Below are 20,355 nucleotides of genomic sequence, written 5' to 3'. Positions count from 1 at the left end.
CTGACGTGGGTTGAGTCCAATCATGAATAGCTCGGACCTTGACTGGGTCCATCTCCACCGCAGAAGGGGAAAAAATAAAACCCAAAAAGGGAACCTTCTGTACTCCAAAGAGACACTTTGAGCCCTTAACAAACAAGGCATTCTCACGCAAGACCTGAAACACCATCCTGACCTGCTCTACATGCGAGTCCCAATCATCAGAAAAAAACAGAATATCATTCAGATAAACAATCATAAATTTATCCAGATACTTCCGGAAAATATCATGCATAAAGGACTGAAACACTGAAGGAGCATTAGAGAGCCCAAAAGGCATCACCAAGTACTCAAAATGACCTTCGGGCGTATTAAATGCAGTTTTCCATTCATCTCCCTGCTTAATGCGCACAAGGTTGTACGCACCACGAAGATCTATCTTGGTGAACCACTTGGCACCTTTAATCCGGGCAAACAAGTCCGACAACAGAGGCAAAGGATACTGAAATTTAACAGTGATTTTATTCAGAAGCCGATAGTCAATACAAGGTCTCAAAGATCCGTCCTTCTTGGCCACAAAAAAGAATCCCGCACCAAGAGGGGAAGAGGATGGACGGATATGCCCCTTCTCCAGAGATTCCTTGATATATGAACGCATTGCGGTATGCTCAGGTACCGACAGATTAAATAGTCTTCCCTTAGGAAATTTACTACCTGGAATCAAATCTATAGCGCAGTCACAGTCCCTATGAGGAGGCAGAGCACTGGACCTGGACTCGCTGAATACATCCTGAAAATCAGACAAATACTCAGGAACTTCCGAAGGAGTAGAGGAAGCAATAGACACCGGTGGGGAATCACCATGATTTCCCTGACAGCCCCAACTTGACACAGACATTGCCTTCCAATCCAAGACTGGATTATGAGTCTGTAACCATGGTAGACCCAAAACGACCAAATCATGCATTTTATGCAGAACAAGAAAACGAATCACCTCCCGATGTTCAGGAGTCATACACATGGTTACCTGTGTCCAAAACTGCGGTTTATTTTCCGCCAATGGCGTAGCATCAATACCTCTAAGAGGGATAGGATTTACCAATGGCTCAAGAACAAAACCACAGCGTCTGGCAAATGACAGATCCATAAGACTCAGGGCAGCACCTGAATCCACAAACGCCATAACAGGGTAGGAAGACAATGAGCAAATTAAAGTCACAGACAAAATAAATTTAGGTTGCAAATTACCAATGGCGACAGGGCTAACAACCCTTGTTAGGCGTTTAGAGCATGCTGATATAACATGTGTAGAATCACCACAGTAAAAACACAACCCATTCTGACGTCTATGATTTTTCCGTTCATTTCTAGTCTGAATTCTATCACATTGCATTAAATCAGGTGTCTGTTCAGACAACACCACCAGAGGATTAGCAGTTTTGTGCTCCCGCAAACGCCGATCAATTTGAATAGCCAGCGCCATGGAATCATTCAGACTTGTAGGAATGGAGAAACCCACCATCACATTCTTAATGGCTTCAGAAAGGCCATTTCTGAAATTTGCGGCCAGAGCACACTCATTCCACTGAGTAAGCACGGACCATTTCCGAAATTTTTGGCAATACACTTCAGCTTCATCCTGGCCCTGAGAAATAGCCAGCAAGGCTTTTTCTGCCTGAATTTCAAGATTGGGTTCCTCGTAAAGCAATCCGAGCGCCAGAAAAAACGCATCAATATTCGCCAATGCCGGATCTCCTGGCGCTAGCGAGAAAGCCCAATCCTGAGGGTCGCCCCGCAAGAAAGAGATAACAATTTTAACTTGCTGAGCTGAGTCTCCAGACGAACGGGGTCTCAGAGATAGAAACAATTTACAATTATTCCTGAAATTCCCAAACTTAAATCGGTCTCCAGAGAACAGTTCAGGAATAGGTATTTTAGGTTCAGACATTGGACTACTGGTAACAAAATCTTGTATGCTCTGCACACGAGCAGCAAGCTGATCCACACTTGTAATCAAGGTCTGGACATTCATGTCTGCAGCAAGCATAAGCCACTCAGAGGTAAAGGGGAGGAAGAAAGAAAAAAAAAAAAAAACAAAACTCAGAATTTCCTTTCTTATTATCCCACTTCTGCAATGCATTAAACATTCAATGTGGGCTTGGCATACTGTTATGACCCCAATGGCAGAGGCTCTCAGAAATAAATGCCAAGTCTGCAAACACAAAAAACCAGCTCATAGGGCAGTGGTAACTGGGCTGACCATATATCTAATCCTAGCACCACAAATAGCAGCAGCCGGGGAACGTGCCTACGTTGGTTCTAGACGTCTCGCGCCAGCCGGAGAACTAACTAACCCTAGAAGGGAAAAGATAGACCTTTCTTGCCTCCAGAGAAAAGACCCCAAAAGTTGGATACAAGCCCCCAACAAATAATAACGGTGAGGTAAGAAGAAAAGACAAACGTAAGAATGAACTAGGTATTTAGCAAAGAGAGGCCCACTGACTAATAGCAGAATATAGTAAGATGACTTATACGGTCAGCAAAAACCATATCAAAATTTCCACGCTGGATATTCAAGAACCCCCGAACCGTCTAACGGCCCGGGGGGAGAATACCAGCCCCCTAGAGCTTCCAGCAAAATCAGGAATCACATTTAGTACAAGCTGGACAAAAAATAAGAGCAATGCAAATAACCAAAAATCAAGGAAGCAAGACTTAGCTTAATTTTGCAAGAACCAGGATCAGCAGACAGGAGCAAACAGGAAGGACTGATTACAACGATGCCAAGCACCAGACTGAGAATTTAGGAAGTTAATATAGCAACACCCCTGGACTAACGACCCAGGTGGGTGCCAAACTGAGGAAAGACAATCCCAGAGTCATATCACTAGTGACCACAAGAGGGAGCCAAAAAAGTCTAATTCACAACACAGATGCACTTAGCAGCAATTTAAATCTCCCTTTTTATGTGTGGGAGACTACTGCAAAAATCAGGCCCACTATATTACACTACACAGTGTACGTGGCAGAAAGGGGCTGGCAGATATACGACAAACAGAACTGATGCAGATGCACTTAGCAGCAATTTAAATCTCCCTTTTTATGTGTGGGAGACTACTGCAAAAATCAGGCCCACTGTATTACACTACACATTGTACGTGGCAGAAAGGGGCTGGCAGATATACGACAAACAGAACTAACGCAGATGCACTTAGCAGCAATTTAAATCTCCCTTTTTATGTGTGGGAGACTACTGCAAAAATCAGGCCCACTGTATTACACTACACAGTGTACGTGGCAGAAAGGGGCTGGCAGATATATGACAAACAGAACTGACAAAGATGCACTTAGCAGCAATTTAAATCTCCCTTTTTATGTATGGGAGACTACTGCAAAAAACAGGCCCACTGTATTACACTACACAGTGTACGTGGCAGAAAGGGGCTGGCAGATATACGACAAACAGAACTGACACAGATGCACTTAGCGGCAATTTAAATCTCCCTTTTTATGTGTGGGAGACTACTGCAAAAATCAGGCCCACTGTATTACACTACACAGTGTATGTGGCAGAAAGGGGCTGGCAGATATACGACAAACAGAACTGACGAAGATGCACTTAGCGGCAATTTAAATCTCCCTTTTTGTGAGTGTGAGACTACTGCAAAAATCAGGCCCACTGTATTACACTACACAATGGATGTGGCAGAAAGGGGCTGGAAGATATATGAAAAAAAGGGACTGTACTACAATAACAATCTCCCTACAATGATCTCAGGAAAAGTATGGCAGCCAGCAATAAAAAGGACTGCTGCACACAAAAGTGTGGACAAATAAACAATAGAACTGTGCAGAAAGGAGCATCGGGATTTTTGCTTTTAAAAAAGCAGTTGGTTTGCACAACAGCATACAAACAGCAATGCAGCTATCAGGGAGCCTTATAAGGCAGCCTAATAAGCTACAGAGATGATGCAGAAAAATCTAGCCTCCACTGTCCCTGCAAAGAAAAGATGGTGTTGGACAGTGGTAATTGCTACAGCACAAGCGGTTTGGGGGTTAATCTTCCCTCCCTAAGTATATCCCTGCTTCTGACGAAGCTGCAGCAACCTCTCCCTATGCTCAGATTGGCAGAAGTAAGATGGCGGTCGGCGTGCACGCCCCTTTATAGCCCCTGTGACGCCGCAGAAAGCAAGCCAATCACTGTCATGCCCTTCTCTAAGATGGTGGGGACCGAGACCTATGTCATCACACTGCCCATACTCTGCGTCCTCCTTCATTGGCTGAGAAATGGCGCTGAAAGCGTCATACGAAATGCGACTTTGGCGCAAAGATCGCCAACAGCATTGCCGAAAGTCGGCAATTTTTGAAATTGTCCTATCCGTTTCGCTCAACCCTAGTAATGACACGCAGCACAGCCATCATTCCTACCCCCTTGGTGCCTGTGCGGCCGCCCTGCCCGAGATCACGCCCCACAGTGTCTTATTTATTCTCACTGTGGGGCTGGGATTCATGGGCATGCGCAGTGCATATCTTCGCCTCTCACTCTTCTCCTTCCGCCTTCTTTAGACTGTGCGTCGTCACGGCCGTGGCATATGATTAGGGATCAGCTGACGCCTCACATTCTGAAGAAGGCGTAAGGACATGAGTGAGAGGCGAAGATATTTACTGCGCAAGACCATAAATCCCAGCCCTGCAGTTTGAATAAATCAGAAGACACTGCGGGGCTGGGATTCATGGGCATGCACAGTGCATATCTTCGCCTCTCACTCATCACCTTCCGCCTTTTTCAGACTGTGCGGCGTCACGGCCGTGGCATGTGATTAGGGATCAGCTGACGCCGCACAGTCTGAAGAAGGCGTAAGGACATGAGTGAGAGGCGAAGATATTTACTGCACAAGGCCATGAATCCCAGCCCCACAGTGTGAATAAATCAGAAGACACTGCGGGGCTGGGATTCATGGGCAGCGCGACCGCACAGGCTGACATAAAATGATGTCAGAAGATGGGCAGCGCTAACTGCGCATGGCCAAGGGATAACATAACAGCGCAGACTCCGGTACACAAAAAACAACGCTCAGGAGGCTACACCCGGCGCCAAGGGGGTATGAATGACAGCTGAGCTGCATCTGATTAAGAAGGAAATTCCCGCCTCCGTGACGGTTTCACGGTAAGAGGGGCAAAATTTTAGAAGTGTTTCGTTCAGCGTGTGCAAGGAGCATAATTAAAAGAGCCACCTTTTCCTTGTGCAGCATTACTGCTGCACAAGGTGGCTCTTCTAGTTACTAACGCCTGGGGGGGTTTAAAGGTTCCCTTTCAATTTGCTCCAATTAGGCTTCGGCCTACACTCTGCTCCTCCTGCTGACCCTGGGCTCCAACACCGCTAGTTGCTGCCCGGAAGTGCCATTTGCACAGTCAACAGTTGCTCCTCTGTTATTGGGTTTCAGTAACGTCAGCTGATCCCCAGCTGTGTATCCGGCAATGTGTCTTGCGACCACCACGCTGACACAGCAACAGATATTAAACTGTCGCGAGTGCAGGCTTCGACCTACACTCTGCTCCTCCTGCTGTCCCTGGGCTCCAACACCGCTAGTTGCTGTTCAGAAGTGTCTTTGGCAAGGGTACTCCCTCCTGCCCAGCCTGGTTGCAGGACGCCAGCTGTTTACGTGTAGGGTCAAAGTCACTTGGCCTCCAATACGTTGTCCTGTTGGGTTGAGGTCGGGTTAGCCGACTCTATGGTGCCTGCAGTTTAGGTGCTTCCTATGTGGGCTGCGGGAACTGGCAATCAAGGCTGGTTCCGTCATGCCAATAGGTCAAGCTCCCCCTGTAGGACTGTGGATTTTCAGTAACCACGGCCGGCTCGCGGCCTGGCAACTTTTGTTTTTCCTGTGGACCTTCTGCTGCCTATCTGAGTTCCAGCACCATTAGCTGATTCTTAGGAAGACAATCTTGAATAGGTCCCCTTTGTTCCAGTACCGTCAGCTGGTTCCGGGCAGAGCCTTTGGCTTAGGTGCCTCCTTCTGGGTATCCGAGTTTCACCAACAACAGGTGGTCCTTGGTAGTGCTTTCTGGCACGGGTACCTCCTGCTTAGTAACCGGGTTTCAGTAACGTCAGCTGGTCCTCGGTTGTTCCACTGGCTCTTGTACCTTCTGCTACCCATCCGGGTTCCAGTACCGTCAGCTGGTTCTTGGCACTGTCTTTTGCTCTTGTACCTTCTGCTCCCCATCAGATGAAGAAGAAGATGAATAAGGTGAAGAAGAAGTTGATGTAAAAGATGCTGATTCTGAGTATGATGAAGAAGAAAGTGTAGGAGAAGTAAAAAAGAAGGTGAAGAGCATGGAATTAGTGAAACATCAATATCTGACAAAAAATAAAAAAAATAATTCCTGCTATTCCATTTGTTTAGGCTAAACATCTATGCCTTTAATGTCTCCTCCACCTCCCCCAATACATCCTACATTATTCTTAGTTGTTTTCCTTCATGTAGAATGAACCTACAAGAAAAGAAAAGGTTTATTTTAATTCCGATATTTTGGTCCCATTGACTTGCATTGGTATCGGGTATCGGTATCAGCGATATTTTTCAAATATCGGCCGATCCAATCCGATACCGATACTTTTGAATATCGGAAGGTATCGCTCAACACTAGTGATAACATTATTCAGCACATTATTACACAATTCTAGCAAGTAATTGGCATTAAGTCAGCACCAAATAAGGTTGCAGCCTTCTCCTGGACGTTTGTGGCCGTGTTCTTGTAGTCATCCATTATTTCGTGAGAACCATGGCCCACAAGAGGATCATCCAGTACTCTGGTGGACTGGTCTAACTGTTGCACATGATGTGTTTTTGCTGCATTTTTTCAGTCCAGATTTGCCACAAAGCCTGAAGAGTTTCCAATGCCAAGCAAAGTGAATGAGAATCCTGAAGTCTCATAAACACTTTGCATATTTGTGACTTGCACATTTGGTGCAGAATTAAATCTGCACCATGGCAATTCTTTCAGTGTTTTTTTCTGCACATTTCACCCATACTAATGAATTAGGAAAAATCTGCACTAAAAACACAAGTAAAAAACACAGCAAAAAAAGCATGTTTTTGCTGCTACCTCTTCCTGCCAAGAGATGCAGAAATGGTGCAGAAATTTCTGCACTAAACACTTAAATGTGTGCACACACCCTTAATCTAATTTTCTCTAAAAAAATGTTTTATAGGCTTTGTATGAAAAATTTGGCCCAAATTTCATCAATATTTTTTAATCAAAGTGTCATCAGTGTTTGGTCAGTGTGTTAGTATTTACCATCAGAGTTTAGTCCCGGTTTCACCAGTTTTTCTTGGATGAGAAACAATTAAAAATAGTTCCTCTATCTTTTCCTATCATTGAAAAGCGTATCCGAGTTCTGTCCAATTTTTTTCATGGACCCCTAGACTTACATTGCCAATTTTGATCAACACTTGGACCGTTATCGGACAAGTCCTCGTGATTTTGAGTGGGACATTTGTATCATGAAAAACACAATAGCATTTGTACCTAAAAAATGGTCTGAATGAGCCCTAACAATTCAGAGATTTATTAGCTTGAAAGTCTGCCCATATAGACCGCAGCTCATTTCCCGCATAATGGTGCACTGTGATAACTTCCTTGAATTTACAACGATCATAATTAATCCTGTGACCATTAAATTTATCTTTAGGGGGTTCAGTCGGTGGGATATGGAGCTCATATAAGCAAATTCCCATAAAAACATCCTCCATGGGGATGACCCTTATTTCTTGGGCCACATCGTAGATTTTTTTTGCCATATCAACTGAAAAGACATATCCAGGACCAGCGCAATAGGGTGGGTAAGTGTTATTTGGATAGACTTCTTCAGGTACATACCACTTGTTTTCCTTGCTCCTTAAGGGTCCAGTGTTGGCTAAAATATATCCGGTAAAGTAATTTTGACGAACGGGTAAATCTGGATTAAGAAGCTGATGGACCAAGTTGTCTACGTTAAGAAACATGTCGTTGTCTATCTTAATGACATAGCTGGCAGAAGGACAGAATTTGGTCACCCACTCCATACCCATTAAGGTTTTCAAAGTTAAATTGTAATACGTGTCCATGAAGTCTTGTTGTATGATGTCCCCAAAGATCTCACTTTCCTCCACTAACAAATCCTGGATTCGCGCTAAAAAAAAATGAGATCGACCCACCAGAAAAATCCTGACCACCTCAACATCATAAAGACTTTCATTACCCCATGTTTCTCGGATTGTGTGTCTAGACTCTGAGTCATAGCATAGTCCCAAGATCATTATAACAAGGAAAGGCTTCCGTTTCTTGCACTTGTCCGGCTGGTTAATGAGGAACTTGTATGGAAATGGGTACGGAGGAGCCAGGGGGTGCTGGAATGCTGGGTAAGTCAAATTATTCACGGGTTTCTTTCTGTCCTGTAATTTTACAGATGCTTGAAACCACTTGGTGAAATGTTCTATATTGTTTTCGTCGTACAATACATATCCACTTAAAGATATGAGAACCAGACAAAGTGCAATGCAGAATATCGATAAGTGGTTTCGGAAATTCATCTTGTCAGTAGAACATGGAGAAATTACTGGAAAGGGTATAAAAGAAAAAATGTTTAGTAAAGAAATCATGGAACTATGTTACAAAATGAACCAAATTATACATTGTGGGCTGAAAATTCTACAAATTTACACAATATAGTGAAGTAAGGGAGGATGCACATTTCATTTTTATTATTGTAATCACCTAGTTACCAATATTGATGTTGGCAACGTAGAGGTATGTATGTATCACCCTAGTCTTGCTAATATCTATTGGAGCCTATACACATTATATTAAAATCATCGGAAGTTTGTGATTTTGAATCATAATGAACATTCTTCAGTTAGTTTGGTGGAACAAATCATTAGTTTTGTCTGATGACCGAACGTTTAAGTTTAGTTTTAATTCAAAATGCTGGTGGAATAAGTTGGATTTTTTTCAATTGATGATTGACTAGCACTGGCTGCATCATTGTCTAAAAAACATGCAATTTTTGCCAATGCAGTGTGAGATGTATTTTGAGCTGTTAAAGAGCAATGGTTCATCTGACTGACAAGAGATTGTTCTGGCCCATTTTTATCTAATGCGTATCACTCTTTTGATAGTACCTCCATGGTTTTCCCACTTTTGCTTTCCTACAGCACCATAAATAATCAATTAACATGCACATAATTTCATATGAATACATATCATTTTGTGCCATCCCCGTGGTGTATGGACGTGCTGTGATCTTCAGAGTGAAAGACAATTTATGTAACTGACACTTACTAAATTTCACAAAAAAGATTTCAACAAAATGATTTCCTTCTCTGGTCCCACAAATTGCATTGTAACTAAGGACTTGTGCACAAAGGATAACCCACATGCCACAATAGAGAGCAGAAGGCCACCACTAAAAAGATGTATATCACTTTGTAAAGTTTCTTACCCTGCGATCAAAATAACAACTGAAAATGGATCTGTCATTGTTTTATAAATGTTATGTACTATTGCCTTCCCACTGTTACATATTTAGCTGTTCAGATCTGTCTACGAGTGTTAATGTTGGGTCACCAATGATCTAGCTGTGATGGAGATACTACCTGGTTAACTAAGTTCAGATCTGTCTACGACTGTGTTAATGCTGGGTTACTATTGACCTAGTTGTGGTGGAGATACCACCTGGTTACCTAAGTTCAGACCTGTCTATGACTGTGCAAATGTTGGGTCACCAATGATCTAGTTGTCGAGATACCACCTGGTTACCTAAGTTCAGACCTGCCTATGACTGTGTTAATGTTGGATCACCATTGACCTAGTTGTGGTGGAGATACTACCTGGTTACCTAAGTTCAGACCTGTATACGACTGTTAATGTTGGGTCACCATTGACCTAGTTGTGGTGGAGATACCACCTGGTTACCTAAGTTCAGACCTGTCTACGACTCTTAATGTTGGGTTACCATTGACCTAGTTGTGGTGGAGATACTATCTGGCTACCTAAATTGTCATATTACTTGGCAAATGTCATGTTACTGCTAATATTTGCTGTTGTACATCATATCATTGTGAGGGTTCATGACATGTGTTATCTGTATATGCTGCGAGAAATGTGTGACATATCTAATAAACTGTCAGATGTGCTATGGAAGTGATAAATGATATTTGAGCCAATATGTTGTATGAGAGAATTGACCCTTGCCTAAAATGCCCAATCATGATATCACCGAGTGACATTATTGAGGTCTGAAGTGCCAAGTACACAGCATTGAAAATTAATATGCTGAGCTTAGCATAAGCATGTATGTCCATGCTTTCTGGGTTAATGCAGACTAGCACACTAGCAGCCTGGCAACATGAAGAAGAAGGAAGAGGAGCTGACAAATATGAATATCCTCACCATAGTCATACTTGCTAATTTTTAGCAGGAGAATGTTAAGTCCTTTGCATGCAATTTTCATTGATGACCATACTCATTGAGGCTATTTAAGCCCTACACCAAGTTCCATGCCCCCTCAAATGTGTCTGACATTTGGCACAGGGAGCCTTCAAGAAATGTTTGTTTATAGGGGGTTTATGCGAGACCTGGACAATTTCCAACTCTGTGAGGTCTCCCATTTCTCAGGGAATGTTTCTTGTGATTTGGAAAGTAAAGGTAGAAAATAGAGGTGAATAACTACTGCCACTTGATGAGCCACTCCAGGGAACTTGTCAGGGGTCAAATGGTGCATGTATGGAGCTCCAGCCTATGCTGCAGTTGTTGTATTTTGTACTAAGATTAGAGTACATCAGCCCATCTGCAAGAGTACCCCTATGAAGAAAGTGTGAGGAGTGACACCTTAGAGAGAAAAGAAGTGTATTCTTGTGATTAAAGAGTGCATCCAACAATTGGGCAAAGATCATCTGCCCTAAGAGTGAGGATATAAAACCTCCTATAGGCTTATTCCTGTCTATGATGATTTCCATACCAGAGGACTGCTGATAGTTGAGTGTGATTAATGTTGCTACATCAGAAATGACTGGAAACTTATTTCTGGTGGGTGAGAAACTGTGACTTGGTAACTTTTTGCGTTCCCGTGCGGTCAGCAGGAACATCAAAAATGCCGCATGCGGACGCATCCGCGCACAACCCATGTCCCTGCATACCCATTGTTAAAGATAGGTACTCAGGACGCATGCGGAAGTAGGTGGAGCTTTATGGAGGATGTAGGCAGCAATATGCAGACCACCCAAACGCAAGTGTGAAACCAGCCTTATAGACGATCATCGTGCATGAGGCAGATCTGATTTTGTGAAACAAGATTAGTAAAGTTGCTAAGAAGAATCAGTCTATTTGAACATTTTCCAGTTCAAGATAGAAAATTACAGCAGTTATTTGATCAAGGGACATGTCACGATCCCTTGACCGCTTCCACCAATATGTCAGGGATCCACACCGTGACCGTCACCCCTACGTCACGGATCGGGGTGACTTTAGGCCAACAGACGGCTATCACATGTGCAGGGGGGCTTATCTTCGTTATCCCTCCACTCCACAATGTGATAAAACACACATAAGGCTATTGACCTCTTAGTTTACAGCAGGGGCTTATTCTAGGTAATCCCACTGCTCTTCAATATACCATGAACTGCAGGGACTTATGTATCCCGCTTACAGTTCCACTTAACCCTTGCTGCTCTCTGGCGTCCCCCTTACTGTCAGGTCAGATTAGGTACTGCACCTAGGGTAATTGGTCGCCAGAAAGGCTGCCTGCTATGTACTGGCTATTGGGCACGCTGCAGCGACGCGATAAACTACTCCCGCTCAGGCAGGAACAATAATTATAAACGCCGCAGTCGCTACACATCACCCAAAAGTCTGCACACTATCGCTGCCACCAGCTCCGATTAAACGGGTCCGAAGCTAACCCAACACAGTAGCGTAATTCCCTTCAGGAGACAGGGTGCGTTTAGAGCATGGAGAATGAACTAGTATGAAATATTATACTCATAAAGTTTATGCAGTGTTTATATCAAAATATTTTACAAAGATGTTACAAATGAGACAATTGAAATATGTACAAGGTAATTATAACATAAAGCGGATTAAAGGAGAAAAGATAACACTCACATGTTCTTAGTTCATATCAGTTCAGGCAAAAACCATGCTGGTGGGCGGAGCTCCCAAAAATCCCAATGCATGAGGTACAGCTCTTCAGATCAGACTCACATGTTTGTTCTTCCAGCAACAGACTCCCTGCTTGAGTCTGGCCAAGACAGTTATAGCTCAGCTTGGTGACATCACCAAAAAGGGCTGGCTTTTCCAAACCCTCCTACCTCTTCAGTTTTACTAACTGTGCATTAAATATATCTGATGCCCGTAACTTCGCTACAGAACATGTAATAATCATACCACACCCAGCATTCATCTCGTATTATCGCTGGCATTCTAGTGAGATCAAATATGTCCTATTTGGGATGAATATTTACAGAGAAATCCCTACTTCTTTACCTGATGGAGTTAGACGCTCATGTTTAGAGTGCTGGATAGATGCTCCGATGGAGATTAAAAATATATTTTTTCGTGGTCCTATCTTAAATGGTTGGCCTAATATCTTACAAAACCAGAACAAAGGACTTTCATGATTCTGGAAGTTTCTAATCCAGTTAACGCTGGTCACTTTCCACTACAGGAAATGCCGGTCATAAATACCTTGGCAAGGGGGATGAAGGCTTGTGAGCTGAAAGTCAGGAATGTGCAGCAAGAAGCAATAAACCCTTCTACACTCATTGACAAGACAAGCTAAAACACAGTGAAGGGGGGGTCAGCGCCCACCCTATGTGTGCTGGCAGAGAAACTAAACTTATGTATTTCATACCATATCGTGACACCTCCCCCTTTTGGCGTGCGCTAGGGAGGTAGAACCCCATGGTATGCCACCATGCACACCTCAGTAGGTTCACCCTGACGGGACAGTCCATCTGCATTCCCATGCTCCCTGCACGCTTTATGTTCAATGGTGAAGTCAAATTGCTGAAGGGCAAGGCTCCAGCGTAGCAACCTGCCGTTGGTTCCATGTTATGACCGGGTGAGTACGGAGCGGTACTGAGATGACCTGGTGGGTAAGACCAATCATGGGAAATGACATGGTGGGCAAAACAAAAGTAGTACTAGCTCTGAGGAGGTGGTAACTCTACTGACCGCAATCCCTACTCCTAACACCAACACTAGAAATAGCCGTGGAGCGTACCTAACTCTGCCTAGACGCCTCTGCACAGCCTAAGAACTAACTACCCCTAAAGATGGAAACTGAAAGCTATCTCGCCTCAGAGAAACCCCCAAAGGAAGATAGCCCCCCACAAATATTAACGGTGAGTGGAGAGGAAAATGACAAACTCAGAAATGAAACTAGAAATTTTAGCAAAGGAGGCCAATACTATCTAAATAGACAGAGATAGGAAAGGTTACTGTGCGGTCAGTGTAAAAACTAAAAATCCACGCAGAGTTTGCAAAAATAACCACCACACCGACTCACGGTGTGGAGGGGCAAATCCACGACCCCAGAGCTTCCAACTAGCCGGAATATTTCATAATGACAAGCTGGACAAAAGAGACATAAATTGAACTGAACCAAAGGTCATAAGCAGGGAAACACCCAAAAACTAGCAGACTTATCTTTAAGCTGGAAATGGACTGGCCAACAGAGAACTTCCAAGAAAGGACAGAATCCAAAGGAAATACATTGACAGCTGGCATCACATACAGCCAAAAGCCCAGTTAAATACCAAGCCCAGGAAACCGATTAGTGAACGCAGCTGCTAAGTTCCACTTGAAACCACCAGAGGGAGCCCAAGAGCAGAACTCCCAAAAATACCATTAGCAACCACAGGATGGAGCCCAAGAACGGAATTCACAACAGTACCCCCCCTTGAGGAGGGGTCACCGAACCCTCACCAGAGCCCCCAGGCCGATCAGGATGAGCCAAATGAAAAGCACGTACCAAGTCGGCAGCATGGACATCAGAGGCAAAAACCCAAAAGTTATCCTCCTGGCCATAACCCTTCCACTTGACCAGATACTGAAGTTTCCGCCTCGAAAGACGAGAATCCAAAATCTTCTCCACCACATATTCCAGCTCCCCCTCAACCAACACCGGGGCAGGAGGGTCAACGGAGGGAACCATGGGCACCAAATATCTCCGCAACAAAGATCTATGGAACACATTATGAATGGAAAACGAAGCTGGAAGAGCCAAACGAAAAGACACAGGATTGATAATTTCCGAAATGCTATAAGGACCAATAAAACGAGGCTTGAACTTAAGGGAAGAGACCTTCATAGGAACATGACGAGAAGACAACCAGACCAAATCCCCAACCCGAAGCCGGGGACCAACGCACCGACGGCAGTTAGCAAAACGTTGAGCCTTTTCCTGAGACAATGTTAAATTGTCCACCACATGAGTCCAAATCCGCTGTAACCTGTCCACCACAGAATCCATCCCAGGACAGTCCGAAGGCTCAACCTGTACTGAAGAAAATCGAGGATGAAAACCAAAATTGCAAAAAAAAGGCGAAACCAAAGTAGCAGAACTAGCCTGATTATTAAGGGCAAACTCGGCCAACGGCAAGAAGGTAACCCAATCATCCTGATCAGCAGACACAAAGCATCTCAAGTAGGTTTCTAAGATCTGATTGGTTCGCTCCATCTGTCCATTTGTCTGAGGGTGGAACCCTGAAGAAAAAGACAAATTAATGCCCATTCTACCACAAAAGGACCGCCAAAACCTAGAAACAAACTGGGTACCTCTGTCAGACACAATATTCTCCGGAATACCATGCAAACGAACCACATGCTGGAAAAACAAAGGAACCAAATCAGAGGAGGAAGGCAACTTAGGCAAAGGTACCAAATGGACCATTTTAGAAAACCGGTCACAAACCACCCAGATGACAGACATCTTCTGAGACACAGGAAGATCAGAAATAAAATCCATGGAAATATGCATCCAGGGCCTCTCAGGGATAGGCAAGGGCAAAAGCAACCCACTAGCACGAGAACAGCAAGGCTTAGCCCGGGCACAAATCCCACAGGACTGCACGAAGGAACGCACATCCCGTGACAAAGAAGGCCACCAAAAGGACCTGGCAACCAAATCTCTAGTTCCAAAGATCCCAGGATGACCAGCCAACACCGAACAATGGATCTCAGAGATCACCTTACTAGTCCATCTATAAGGAAGAAACAATTTCCCCACAGGACAGCGGTCGGGTCTATCAGCCTGAAACTCCTGAAGCACCCGCCGCAAATCAGGGGAAATAGCAGAAAGAATCACCCCCTCCTTGAGAATACCAGCCGGCTCACGGACTCCAGGAGAATCAGGCAAAAAACTCCTAGACAAGGCATCAGCCTTCACATTCTTAGATCCAGGAAGATACGAGACCACAAAATCAAAACGGGAGAAAAACAAAGACCACCGAGCCTGTCTAGGATTCAAGCGGTTGGCCGACTCAAGGTAAATAAGATTCTTGTGGTCGGTCAAGACCACAACACGATGCTTGGCTCCCTCAAGCCAATGTCGCCACTCCTCAAATGCCCACTTCATAGCCAACAACTCCCAATTGCCGACATCATAATTATGCTCAGCAGGCGAAAACTTTCTGGAGAAAAAAGCACACGGCTTCAACTCAGAGCCATCAGAACTTCTCTGAGACAGAACAGCTCCTGCCCCAATCTCAGAAGCGTCAACCTCAACCTGAAAAGAGAGAGAAACATCTGGCTGACGCAACACAGGGGCAGAAGTAAAACGACGCTTAAGCTCCTGAAAGGCCTCCACAGCCGCAGAGGACCAATTCACCACATCTGCACCTCTCTTGGTCAAATCGGTCAGAGGTTTAACCACAGTAGAAAAATTAGCAATGAAGCGGCGATAAAAATTAGCAAAGCCCAAAAATTTCTGAAGGCTCTTCACAGATGTGGGCTGAGTCCAATCATAAATAGCCTGGACCTTAACAGGATCCATTTCAATAGCCGAGGGAGAAAAAATGAACCCCAGAAAAGAAACCTTCTGAACTCCAAAAAGGCACTTAGACCCCTTCACAAACAGAGTATTAGCACGAAGAATCTGAAATACCATCCTGACCTGCTTCACATGAGTCTCCCAATCATTGGAAAAAAACAAAATATCATCCAAATATACAATCATAAATTTATCCAAATACTCCCGGAAAATATCATGCATAAAGGACTGAAACACAGATGGAGCATTAGAGAGCCCGAAAGGCATCACAAGATATTCAAAATGGCCTTCGGGCGTATTAAATGCTGTTTTCCATTCATCACCCTGTTTGATGCGGACCAGATTATACGCCCCTCGAAGGTCAATCTTGGTAAACCAGCTAGCCCCTTTAATCCGAGCAAACAAATCAGAGAGCAAAGGCAAAGGGTACTGGAATTTGACCGTGATCTTTTTGAGAAGGCGATAATCTATACAGGCAATAAGAAAAAAACGTGGCGCTGCACAGCCTCTGCAACGATCACTGCTTTTTTGTATGCAGTCAATTGTGGGTGCCTGAAACTCAGTAACTGGAGGTGCTCGCATAAGGAAAAAAAGAGATAAATTCCAATGTATATGCAAAGAGAAAAAAAAAAAAAAATTGCGGCAGCACTCACCAGGTGGCGTGGTTCATTCCTTTATTGAAGATACGAATTCCATTAGAGTAAATGCATGGCTCGGGGGAGTGCGGACATGGTGGAAGTGAGCAGGGAAGGACAACAGCTGTTTCGCGCTATACCAGCGCTTCTACAGGTCTCTGTACAAGCGCTGGTATAGCGCGAAACAGCTGTTGTCCTTCCACGCCACCTGGTGAGTGCTGCCGCAATTTTTTTTTTTTCTCTTTGCATATACATTGATAATCTATACAGGGCCTCAAGGAGCCATCCTTCTTGGCAACAAAAAAGAACCCCGCTCCCAACGGTGACAAAGACGGGCGAATATGCCCCTTCTCCAAGGATTCTTTTACATAAGTCCGCATAGCGGCATGCTCTGGCACAGACAGATTGAAAAGTCGACCCTTAGGGAACTTACAGCCAGGAATCAAATTAATAGCGCAATCACAGTCCCTATGAGGAGGCAGAGGACTGGATTTAGGCTCCTCAAATATATCCTGAAAATCTGACAAAAACTCAGGAACTTCAGAAGAGGGGGACGAAGAAATTGACATCAGAGGAATGTCACTATGTATCCCCTGACAACCCCAACTAGTCACGGACATAGATTTCCAATCCAGCACTGGATTATGTACCTGTAACCATGGAAACCCCAGCACAACCACATCATGCAAATTATGCAACACCAAAAAGCGAATATTTTCCTGATGTGCTGGAACCATGTTCATGGCTAACTGTGTCCAGTACTGAGGTTTATTCTTGGCCAATGGCATAGCATCAATTCCCCTCAAGGGAATAGGATTCTACAAAGACTCCAAGGGAAAACCACAGCGCTTGGCAAATTCTAGGTCCATTAAGTTCAGGACAGCGCCAGAATCCACAAATGCCATTACAGAAAAAGACAACAATGAGCAAATCAGGGTAATAGACAAGAGAAATTTAGGCTGTACAGTACTGATGGCAACCGACTTAGCAACCCTCTTAGTTCGCTTCGGGCAGTCAGAGATAGCATGAGCAGCGTCACCACAGTAAAAACACAGCCCATTCTGACGTCTGAACTCCTGCCGTTCTGCTCTTGTCAAAACTCTATCGCATTGCATAGGCTCTGAACTCTGTCCAGTGGACACCGCCATATTGTGCACCACCTTACGTTCCCGTAAGCGCCGATCAATCTGAATAGCCAGAGACATTGATTCGTTCAAATCAGCAGGTGTGGGAAACCCCACCATAACATCTTTAAGAGCTTCAGAAAGACCCTTTCTGAAAATAGCCGCCAGGGCATCCTCATTCCATTTTGTAAGCACAGACCACTTTCTAAATTTCTGACAATATATCTCTACCGCTTCCTAACCTTGACACAGAGCCAGCAATATTTTTTCTGCCTGATCCACAGAATTGGGTTCGTCATAAAGCAGTCCCAGTGCTTGAAAAAACGAATCTATATTGAGCAATGCAGGATTACCTGGCTCAAGGGAGAATGCCCAGTCCTGCGGGTCGCCACGCAGCAGAGAAATAACAATCTTCACCTGCTGAATGGGGTCACCAGAGGAACGGGGTCTCAGAGCAAAAAATAATCTGCAATTATTTTTAAAATTCAAAAACCTAGATCTATCTCCAGAAAATAAATCAGGAATAGGAATTCTAGGCTCAGAAACAGGAGTTTGAATAACATAGTCTTGGATACTCTGTACCCTTGCAGCAAGATGATCAACACACGCAGACAGACCCTGAATCTCCATATCAGCACCCAGCTCCTGCACCATCCAAAAATCAAGGGGAAGAAAAAAGGAGGAAACAAGCAACACACAAAAAAAAAATGACTCAGAACTTTCTCTTCCCTCTTTTGAGATGCATTTAACACATTGTGGGCCAGCTGTACTGTTATGACCGGGTGAGTACGGAGCGGTACTGAGATGACCTGGTGGGTAAGACCAATCATGGGAAATGACCTGGTGGGCAAAACAAAAGTAGTACTAGCTCTGAGGAGGTGGTAACTCTACTGACCGCAATCCCTACTCCTAACACCAACACTAGAAATAGCCGTGGAGCGTACCTAACTCTGCCTAGACGCCTCTGCACAGCCTAAGAACTAACTACCCCTAAAGATGGAAACGGAAAGCTATCTCGCCTCAGAGAAACCCCCAAAGGAAGATAGCCCCCCACAAATATTAACGGTGAGTGGAGAGGAAAATGACAAACTCAGAAATGAAACTAGAAATTTTAGCAAAGGAGGCCAATACTATCTAAATAGACAGAGATAGGAAAGGTTACTGTGCGGTCAGTATAAAAACTAAAAATCCACGCAGAGTTTGCAAAAATAACCACCACACCGACTCACGGTGTGGAGGGGCAAATCCACGACCCCAGAGCTTCCAACTAGCCGGAATATTTCATAATGACAAGCTGGACAAAAGAGACATAAATTGAACTGAACCAAAGGTCATAAGCAGGGAAACACCCAAAAACTAGCAGACTTATATTTAAGCTGGAAATGGACTGGCCAACAGAGAACTTCCAAGAAAGGACAGAATCCAAAGGAAATACATTGACAGCTGGCATCACATACAGCCAAAAGCCCAGTTAAATACCAAGCCCAGGAAACCGATTAGTGAACGCAGCTGCTAAGTTCCACTTGAAACCACCAGAGGGAGCCCAAGAGCAGAACTCCCAAAAATACCATTAGCAACCACAGGATGGGGCCCAAGAACGGAATTCACAACAGTTCCACACATGGCATTTAGCCAGCGCAGAGGGTCGTGGTCGGTCACCACGGTGAAGGTGCGACCGTACAAGTAGGGCTGCAAGCGCTGCAGGGCCCAGATTATGGCCAGGCACTCCTTCTCGATGGTGGAGTAGGCCACTTCCCTCGGCAAATGTTTCCGGCTCAGGTACAAAACAGGGTGCTCTTGGTCCTCCGAGTCAACCTGGCTGAGCACAGCACCGAGGCCAAACTCGCTGGCGTCAGTCTGTACCAAGAACGGTCGACTGCTGTCGACTGTTTTCAACACAGGGGCGTTGCACAGTGCAGTTTTCAATGCCTGGAAGGCCCCCTCACAGCCATCTGTCCAGTTGACGATGTGGGGTAGCTTCTTCCTGGTGAGGTCCGTCAAAGGTTTTGCCAGGCTACTATAGTGCTGCACAAAGCGCCTATAGTACCCTGCAGTGCCCAGGAAGGACATCACCTGTTTCTTGGTCCCAAGAGTGGGCCAGTTCACGATCGCGCCCACTTTCTCAGGCTCTGGCTTTAGGGTGCCTCCGCCTACCCGGTGCCCCAGGTAGTGGACCTCCCTCATGCCCATCTGGCACTTTCCCGGCTTGATAGTCAGTCCTGCTCGGTGAATTCGCCTGAGCACCTCCTCGAGATGCTGCAGGTGTTCCCCCAGGAGGGACTGAAGATGGCAATGTCATCCAAGTACGCCACTGCGTACTTCTCTAGTCCCTGAAGCAGGAGGTTGACCATCCGCTGGAAAGTGGCAGGGGCATTCTTCATGCCGAAGGGCATGACCGTGGACTCGTACAGTCCAAATGGTGTGATGAAGGCGGACTTCTCCTGTGCCTTGGGGCTCAGGGGAATCTGCCAGTATCCGCGACTCAGATCCATTATTGTCAGGTATTTTGCGCCAGCTAACTTCTCAAGCAGCTCCTTGATGCGCGGCATTGGGTGCGCGTCAGAGGCTGTAATGGCGTTGAGCCCCCTGT

The 20,355-nt window shown here is 44.9% G+C and overlaps 1 protein-coding gene across 1 annotated transcript in view; it reads right to left on the bottom strand.

Moving 5' to 3' along the window:
* Positions 1-7,411: 7,411 nt before the first annotated feature.
* LOC143773289 (beta-1,3-galactosyltransferase 2-like) overlaps positions 7,412-20,355 on the bottom strand; it is a 90,824-nt gene continuing 77,880 nt past the window's right edge. Inside the window, exon 2 of the mRNA XM_077260773.1 lies at positions 7,412-8,575. Coding sequence (XP_077116888.1) covers positions 7,530-8,549 — 1,020 coding nt within the window. The 5' untranslated portion in view covers positions 8,550-8,575 and the 3' untranslated portion in view covers positions 7,412-7,529. The remainder of the gene's footprint in view (positions 8,576-20,355) is intronic.

Source organism: Ranitomeya variabilis, chromosome 5 (assembly GCF_051348905.1).
Source record: "Ranitomeya variabilis isolate aRanVar5 chromosome 5, aRanVar5.hap1, whole genome shotgun sequence".
NCBI classification, from domain to species: domain Eukaryota; kingdom Metazoa; phylum Chordata; class Amphibia; order Anura; family Dendrobatidae; genus Ranitomeya; species Ranitomeya variabilis.
This window is presented reverse-complemented; position numbering and strand designations above follow the sequence as displayed.